Consider the following 9,713-nt stretch of genomic DNA (forward strand, 5'->3'; position numbering starts at 1 on the left):
CTATTAAAAATATTTATTGGATATATTCAAGTATATAATGCAAGGCGGTGCTGCTATTTGCATGTCGAATTATTCAGCGTTACGAGGGACAGTGCAGTTACACAGAAATGTGTGCTACATGGCACAGGTGTTTCTAATAATCTGTCCAGCCCCGGTCTTCATTTCCGTCGCCCACGCGCCTCGAACTGCAAACTGGCGTACTGCACGTCATCATGCACCTTTTCGACTTGTTGCTGTACTTTCATATAGTATTGACAAATGAAAGGAATATAGGTCTGTTCAAAAGAAGCCGTGTGATATTGTCATTAATTCATATTAATTCACTGGAATTTGATAGGGGGAAAAAAGTATTTTAGGGCCCTATTCTCACTTGGTTTACGCGCTGATTACGCGCTGGAAGAAGGGCTTACAAGTAAACCAAGTGAGAAGGCCCTTAGCTAAGATGTAATTACATTTTAATACCTATAAGTGTATGTATGTATGCATGTGTTTGTATACGTGTATATGTATTTAGACCTAATGAGAAAATGACGCAATAATAATAATAATAATAATAATAATAATAATAATAATAATAATAATAATACTGTACCGCTGATCTTATCTTCGGTCTAGCATGCCTTCCACCGGAACCTGTGTTTTCACATTGCCCTGTGAAAAAATATCATTTTAAACATAATTTCAATTTTGAAAAAAAGGTCATTAGCAGGGTATGTAAAACCTCGTATCACGTACCTGTGGTTTGTTTCTTAGACCTGACAGGTGTTTGTTTGACGTCCTCCCTGTAACGTAAATCTATGTTAAACACTAGAGTAAACAAACAAACACCTCTTCATGATATTCATACAATCGGAACACATCGATCTGTGGGTTCAAAACAAGAATCAACATGGTAATGTATTATAAATACTATCCTAAATGTCTATCAGAAAAGTGAATGTGAACAATATGAACCCTGGCTTCAATATTCATGGAACCTGTGATAAATAAAAGACATAAATGCGTAAAATATAGATTTATCAATCGATTGGCATTCAGTCCGATATATATATATATATATATATATATATATATATATATATATATATATATATATATATATATATATATATATACACCAAATACTTCGTTTTGTTTCGTGGTAAATGGGTTATAATTCTAATGATATAAGATTACAATAAATAAATAAATGAGCTACTTCACACTATTCGGTGTAGGCTACTTATAACTAATAAAGCAATATTTTAATAAATACTTACCGTTCATTTGCCAAATACGTATCTGTATGGCACAAAAAAAACACATGAATTTATTTAAAAATCTTTTGTAGTGTTGTTCTATTTAGAATAGCTTGTTAATAATACCTATTAATTGTACTGTAATTCTTCATATGTTTTTTTTTTTTGTATACAAGTGTAAGTCGCCCTGGGTAAGGGTGCCTGCTAAGAATTAAATAATAATAATAATAATAATAATAATAATAATAATAATAATAATAATAATAATAATAATAATAATAATAATAATAATAATAATAAAAGGTTACCTGGTTTATTCTGTCTTCGATAGCATATTACCAGTGTAACTAACAAAGTAATTAGAAGAAATGAAGCTCCCGCCAGCGACCCATAAAGGAAGAGTGGACACGCACCGCTCCCTGTAACACAGTTAAACAGGTGAATAGAGAACCGCGCACCGGTACTGTATACCGCTTCAGTACAATAGTGCTGCTGACACGAGGGATGCATTAAGAGGCGCAAGAAGATGCGGCGCCTTCAGGATTCTGATCATTTTCAAGATCCTCTTTCAGAGAAGATTCTTTGGTCGCGCTTTATTTGAACGGGCACTTGTTTTAGTTTATTACCCAGTAGCAGCGCTGGTTACACATCAGAAATGGTCCTGCGTGTTAATTATATTGAGTAACCTGCACTGTAGACATTTCAAAACATATTTAAAAGTGCCTTTAAAAAGACTTAATCTAATTTCAATGTATTTATTTACGTATGTACAGTATGTATGTATTTAACCGGGAGATGTACCCATTGAGACCGAGGCTTCATTTACAAGAGGGTCCCGGAAAACAACAAAAGGACAATTGCAAAGTACAAACAACACCATACAAACATGTGCGGTTCAAACTTAGTGAGCTGCATACAGAGATCAAGCACAGAGTCAATAAGACTTAGATCTGTTTGTGAATGTACGAAGGAGAAGCATTGGCAGCAGAGTCTAAGCAATTCACAAATCCGCTCTTAAAGCAAGAGAAAGAAAGATGATTAGATTCCATCTTCATGATACGATGGAAACAGTTCCACGTCTTCGGGAGTTGATATAATTATCATGTTACACTGGCTATTCGACTCGTTGAGAACCCGGAAGTGTGGATGCGATGTTTGCTGGACATTAGATTACTTTTTAAAAGGTAAATTGATCTTAAACAAACACATGTATTGCCTGCCAAAGACATATTTGACTGCAATTTAAATCTTGTACTTTATAGAAATCCGGATATACCTTGATGTTTTTTTTTTTTTATTATTCAAGGATGAATAAAAGAATTGATCACAAAAAAATGTTCAGGTTTATAACTCTTACCGGTCTTGCTCACGCTTTTGCTCATATTGCGCCCGCTCTCTGTTTCCACTACACACGTGCACACGGCCCCGCTGCTCCAGATCTCCTCCGGAATGGTGATCTGATTCTTGATAAATTCCGGAGTGTACTCAGTGGAATCTCCGGACCCGGAGTCAGTCAGTACGTGTTTGACATCTCCTTTGATGAGCCAGTAGACACGAGCCGGCTCGGATACCCCGAACACCAGACACACTAAAGTAGCGGCGCCGCTGGACTTGACTTCTCCGTCTGACTCTGAAGGGGTGAGGATTTCAATACAAGCGCGGTCATCGGAGCGTTCTGTAATGGAAACAATAAGAGCGACTTAAATATATAAAACGTTAAGAACAACATGCCGGACAATTACGTTATATACAATTACGTTATAACCTATAACACGTTGAAGCCATAGCTGGACTTTATCAGAGAATTCTACAGAGATGTATGCTGTTCTTGAAGAAGGCTGTACAGCCAAACACCGACTTCAAGCTCAAAACCAGCCCAATGTTCAATATTGACACAGTGGAGACACACGATATATTTACTCTCCATGTTAGCCTCCGACCCGCTGCAACATCACCCCACTGCCCTTAAAGCAAAAACATTTCATCACAATAAAACATTATTTCAAAAACCATAATTATTCAATACCTTTTTTACTTACTTCGTACTACTAACGTGGATCCATTGCCCAAGTATATAGCTGAGCTGCTAATCAAACCGCAATAGTAAGTCCCGGAATCGTTCACCTGCGCGTTATTTAGGTTCAGGGAACAGGTTTTCTCGATTTCGTCGCCTGCAAAGCTGCCACCGGGTTTAATACTTTGATACGTTTCCAGGGTCGGGATGCTCTTGGACCGCAGTTTGAACCAGATGACAGTGAAACACTTTCCAATCATGTCCTCGATATCGCAGGTCAAGTTTATGCTGCTCCCGACCTCGGCTCTGACTAAGGGCGGGTATTGGAACAGTCCTGCATCTGCAACTGAAACGAGAAAAAAAGAAAAACGAAGAGCCTACTGTTTATATTTCTAAACACCCCAATAATAATAATAATAATAATAATAATAATAATAATAATAATTATTATTATTATTATTATTATTATTATTATTGAAGGAGTTTCTTTTGGTTTTCCAAAGAGCAATAACATGGCCAACCAAAACATCTTAGGAATCTACTTGGTAAATGGAAAAAAATAATTTGACCTAAAACTTTGTAATTTCATTTTTTTTAATGAATAAATACAAAAAAGTGTAAATCGGTCATAATTATATATATATATATATATATATATATATATATATATATATATATATATATATATATATATATATATATATATATATAGTATCTAAATGTAATAATAATAATAATAATAATAATAATAATAATAATAATAATAATAATAATAATACCTCAAACTGTAGAGAGGTATTTAATCTTTTTGATTAAATAATACATTGAAATCGTATTCTGTATAAATTGTACCGCGCCGTAAAAAAAATAAATCATGTAGGTTAAATGAAACTAAAAAAAAACTATAAGTAATAATAATATACAAAAGAGTAATATAAAAGTGACACACATTTGTTGTGCGATGTTAGAATATAAACAGTAAAGCCACGCTTACCTTGGAGCGTGTAGAATAGCAGAATGAGCCGGAGCAGCATGGTGGAAGTTCACAGCAAGGCTGGCGAGGATGTTGTGTGTGTGATCCGCACTGCAGACAGTATCAGTGAACAGGGCAAGAAGAGGGGCTGCAACAGACAAGCCAGGAAGTGCAGACATTGTATACAGATCCTGCTGCAAGGTCCTTCACTACCACAAGATTACATTTTTATACGTAGTCTAGTTATTTGTGTCTAAACAAATACATGCAACACAAATCTCTATTCATACACCAATATTAATATTCAAACAAAATGCTTATTAATTCCAGTCTCTATTCTAAAACTCCGCCTGATTCACCTTGGTGTCAAAGCCGTTTCTTTTTTGTAAAATGAAATACAAATTGGCTTACATTTCTTTTTTTAGAAGTCTGTTTTTATAGTGTAAACAAACGCGTATTATAAAGAAGGGCTGTGTCGTGCTTCGTGTAACATCTACGGATTGTAAGAATGAACACACCGCTACATCTCCTGCTGTCAGACATTTCAGCACAAATAACCACCCTGTAGCCATCATCCTCCGGAACTTTGCTTTTGAAAGACAATTTGTTTGTAACAGTTTGCTTACCACGCTGCTTTTTCCATCCAACTGAAAAATTACTTGTAGTCTTATTTGTTTTGAATTAATTAATCACTTTTTTTTGTGCACTTACCTTTTTCATTTTTATTTGTTCCTTTTGGTACACAGCATCTTTCCTTTTTGTGACAATATTTGGTACAGGCACCTTTGGCAGTAATTACAACCATGAGTCTCTACCAGCTTTGCACATTATGTGACTTCTAAAGACAATTGGTTGCACCTTAGGTGTCTCATAGCAAAGGAGGTGAATACTTATGCAGTCAATTATTTTCTGTTTTGTGTTTGTAATTAATTTAGAACACTTTGTAGATTTTATTTTTCACTTTGGCATTATGGACTTTTTTGTGTTGATCAGTGGCAAAAACTCCTAATTAAATCCATTTTGATTCCATGTTGTAACACAATAAAAATATAAAAATGTGGAAAAGTCCAAGGGGGATAAATACTTTTGAGAGCCATTGTATATGTATATGTGTATATATATATATATATATATATATATATATATATATATATATATATATATATATATATAGTCGTGTGCAAATGTAATAGAAAACCCTTTGCTTCTGTAGTTTTGATTTGTTGTGCATATGAAATCAAACCACTGTAACTGAAAATCTTGGAAAATTGTCAAAATAGGCAAATGAGCGATTCTCTAATTCCATTGATGACTTCAATAGGCCCCACATGCTATTTAACATAGTAAGGGAAAAGGAACACATACTTTTTAGAAGTTGTTTAAGATGCCTAATTAAAGCAAAAAGCGGTCGGACATTTTCACACACAGAGTGCCTATTCTTATTGTATAACTGATTACTGAGCTGGAATTGAAATTCTCACACCCAGGTAGGTATATAAAGGATATCAATTACAACATTGAGGTGTTCTAATAAATGTGCACGCTGCTGTGTGTATATATGCAAGGTGTCTGATGTTACAATTGACCCCATGGCCAGGGTAAGTTGTAAAGGAGGATGGGCTCAGATGTAACATTCTATGAAGAAACACATTCAATTTAATTCAATCAATACATTTACATATTTTAACATGTTGTTTCCATTAAGCAAATGCAAAACAAACAATACATCGATACACTTTGCCAGTATTTATTGACGGTGTACAGCCTACAGGTGCACATTACAGAATGATCGTGGTACCTTTTAAAGGTTAAATTGGTCCTGCCAATATATATATATATATATATATATATATATATATATATATATATATATATATATATATATATATATATATATATATATATATATATAGCAGTGTGGAGTAGTGGTTAGGGCTCTGGACTCTTGACCAGTGGGTTCAATCTCAGGTGGGGGGACACTGCTGCTGCACCCTTGAGCAAGGTACTTTACCTAGATTGCTCCAGTAAAAACCCAACTGTATCAATGGGTAATTATATGTAAAAAATAATGTGATATCTGTGTAATGTGAAATAATGTATAATGTGAAATAATGTGATATCTTTTAACAATTGTAAGTCACCCTGGATAAGGGCGTCTGCTAATAAATAATAATAATAATATATATAAAGGTTAGATAACTGTATAGACAACATATGAAACAATTATCTTACCAAATACTAAATTGACTAATTGCAGGTGCTGTGACAGAGACTGCTATGAACTGTACTTTATATATGGGGGAGTAGTGACTGGAGGGTTGTGGGTTCAATCCCAGGTGGGGGACACTGCTGCTATACCCTTGAGCAAGGTACTTTACCTCGATTGCTCCAGTAAAAACCCAACTGTATAAATAGGTAACTGCAAAAAAAGAATGTGATATATTTTAACAATTGTAAGTCACCCTGGATAAGGGCGTCTGCTAAGAAATAAAAAATAATATAAAACATATGGAAGGGGAGGAATAGCTGGGTACTTTTGGCTGTGACGTCATGGTGAGCATCCCTCCCCTTCAATAGACACGTTGCCTGAAATTCTTATTAATTGGGTCGTGTTGAGGTTTGTGCTGTGTTGCATAACTAGCTGCTCTGCACTTTAGATGTTGGTTTATGCTGTTTCCTAGAATCGTGAGTGCTAATACATTGACTGGTCTCGCGAAGGCAGACCTTTTGAAGTTGTTGCAACAAAAACTGTTGTGGCATTTAGAAGCGCGAGGCCTAGGTCTTTACTGGCAGTAAACTTCCGGACATAACAAACAACATTTTCCATTTCACTTTACAAAACACAGAAACATACATGCGAGTACAGGCCAAAGCACAAGAGAAACTATCAGCCTGCATGTACTGGGAGGTGAAGTGTGTTTTTTTTTTTTGCTTTTTCTATCTATGCAGAAAAACAAACAGTCTGTGACCATTGTACTTTACTTGAACAAAAGTTATTGTATTTCTTGCTCTTATTGTATTACTTGTATTGTAACGCTTGAAATGTTTTTGCTTACGATTGTAAGTCGCCCTGGATAAGGGCGTCTGCTAAGAAATAAATAATAATAATAATAATAATAATAATAATAATAATAATTCAGTTTGGGTTAAACAGAAGCACAAGAAAGTCATACATTTTTTCCTGGTACCACTAGAAAAAAAAAAAAACGTAATACAAAGTACATTGTTTCCACAAACTGTGCTGTTGTTTTTTCTTCTTTACTGACAATTGGAAACAATTTGAAACACTCTACTTATTATGTACAGGAGGTCACTTTGACAACAAAGGCTGTGTCCATAAACGCGCTCTCAGGTCAGACGGCACTCTAAAAGTTTGTAAACTCCTGGAGCACTCTGGGCCATTTGTACGATGTAAAAGTTGACCAAAGTATAACATAGCAAAGGGTAATAAAGCACAGTGAAAGCATGGTGACAAACAGGTAAGCATAAAGAATAGTGGGGTAAGGTAAAGCAGGGGTACGTTTCCCGATAAAGACAGTAGGGCTAGGATTGGCAGGTCTGCATCATCTCTTTAGTTCACAGCCACAGCCAGCCTGCCTCTGCCAGCCTCCTGCAGCAACTTTTTCAGAGCTGCACTGGGCTGTGCAGGATCGGCACAGATTTCAGCAGGTGGAACGAGTGACATCAAGCAACAGCCCTCAAAGAACACACATCTGCGTAGAACTGTGCAGATCTGCGGAAATTTGCACTATAACAACATGACCATTGTCTATAGCAGATAGGAGTTTGTAACAGAGGCTTGTCTCCTCTGATGAGAAAAACTCTCTGGACTCCTCCAATTAAAACTTGTGCTCAGAACATGTCATCTGCTACTGCTAGTACTGTGATTAATAGCAGATAGGAGTTTATAATGGGGCCTTGGGGTGCATCCTGTAGAATCTCATTTATCGGCAACCATTCATCCGTGACTTCAATTATCCGCAGCTATCTGCAGCCAATTGTGCGCTGCCCCCTGAGAGCTCCCAAGCATAGTTGGCAGTGGAATAGCCTGGCCTCAAACCGGTGGCCTCCAGGCTATAGGGTGCATCCTGCACTCCACACGGAGCACATTTACTGGATGCACCACTTGGAAGACTGAAAATCAAACACGAAAGGATAAGAGGCAATGATATTACATGCATTCAAAATTAGTCATTCATTATTTTTATAATTATGACAGAAGTTGCCATAAAACAAACATTTTTAATGTGAGACCTAAATACATAAAACCCATCAACTCATAGAAGGTGACAACAAAAATCAGTACTATACAGAAGAAAAAAGAATCTCTTTTTTTTAAATATGTATTCTATAATGCAGAATACTGTTATTTGTAATATATATCAATGTTTTTTTTAATGTTAGCTTGTGTGGTTCAGGGGGCATGGAGCTGGGGGAATCTAATTTTCTAATTTCCTGTTAATTAGTATCTATTTTCTATTTAAGCACTGATCACTTGCACCTTTGCTGTCTAGTGTTTCGTTTGTAGCAAATGCTCAGACGCTGTCATTTTGTGCTCCACCGCTAATTTCTAAACTTCGTTTCCCTCGCTCACTGCAGGTCATTTCTCTGCACAGCGCTGCCAAGATATTATCAATCATTTTTTCCTACATGCTCAGGTGATCCTTCTTTTCATTCAGCTTCTCTTTTCAGCGCCGTCCAAAGCACAGCTTCATTACTCAACTTGTCTGGAACTTTATCAGAAAGACTGGTCCTCCGCTAAGCTTTCAAGCTCCTTTGACAAGACATCGACATCCCCATTGTCAGTGATTGCCTACTTTAGCTCTTTTAAATCCACCACAAAGCTTTGTCTGCTGAATCTCTCTTTACTCCTCACCTGCAATCAGACGCCCCTCCCCCACTTCCACAGAGCCAGCACAATTACCATTCCATCAGAAGATCCTGCCCTGGACCTCCATCAGCAACGTTCAACATTTTAAAGACTTATCCAGCCCATTGCAAACTCCATTTCAACCAGTGGCGGCTCGTGATTTGACTGGTCACAACATGCTCCAACGACAGTGCTGTACTGCAACTTTTCCACCAGCGCCTCACAGACCATGGTTACCACGGCAATTCCCTCAATTGAGTGACTGCGGGGAGTGGTAAGTTGCCATGGTGACCAGGCAGCTTCATCAGGCACTGCGTGCTCTGTGCCTCAGTACTGCAATGTTTTGGCTTCCTGTTGCTGCACTTTCATCTCAATACTGTGTTTAACTTATTCATATACATGACTAACTGTCCTAAAATATATCTTGAATATTTACTATTCAAATCTAAAGGAATAAACAAATGTTGTTCTACATAGACAAGGATTTTAATCGTAATAACCTCATATATTCTACCCTGCTTCACTAAAGCCATGGTTGAATTCCAATCATAACCTCTAGATGACAGTATAATACCACAAGTTCTATATATATATATATATATATATATATTTTAAGCC

At 36.4% G+C, this 9,713-nt stretch overlaps 1 protein-coding gene across 1 annotated transcript; it reads right to left on the bottom strand.

Moving 5' to 3' along the window:
* Positions 1 to 961: 961 nt before the first annotated feature.
* Positions 962 to 4,367, bottom strand: LOC117395129 (uncharacterized). The gene is made up of 6 exons (XM_059007389.1): positions 4,247 to 4,367; positions 3,278 to 3,598; positions 2,596 to 2,913; positions 1,547 to 1,657; positions 1,260 to 1,281; positions 962 to 977 (listed from the first exon to the last, which is right to left on the bottom strand). The coding sequence occupies exons 1-6, from the start codon at positions 4,284 to 4,286 to the stop codon at positions 962 to 964; spliced, it is 828 nt and encodes a 275-aa protein (XP_058863372.1). The 5' UTR covers positions 4,287 to 4,367.
* Between the last annotated feature and the right edge of the window lie 5,346 nt (positions 4,368 to 9,713).

This window comes from Acipenser ruthenus, chromosome 35, assembly GCF_902713425.1.
Source record: "Acipenser ruthenus chromosome 35, fAciRut3.2 maternal haplotype, whole genome shotgun sequence".
NCBI classification, from domain to species: Eukaryota; Metazoa; Chordata; class Actinopteri; order Acipenseriformes; family Acipenseridae; genus Acipenser; species Acipenser ruthenus.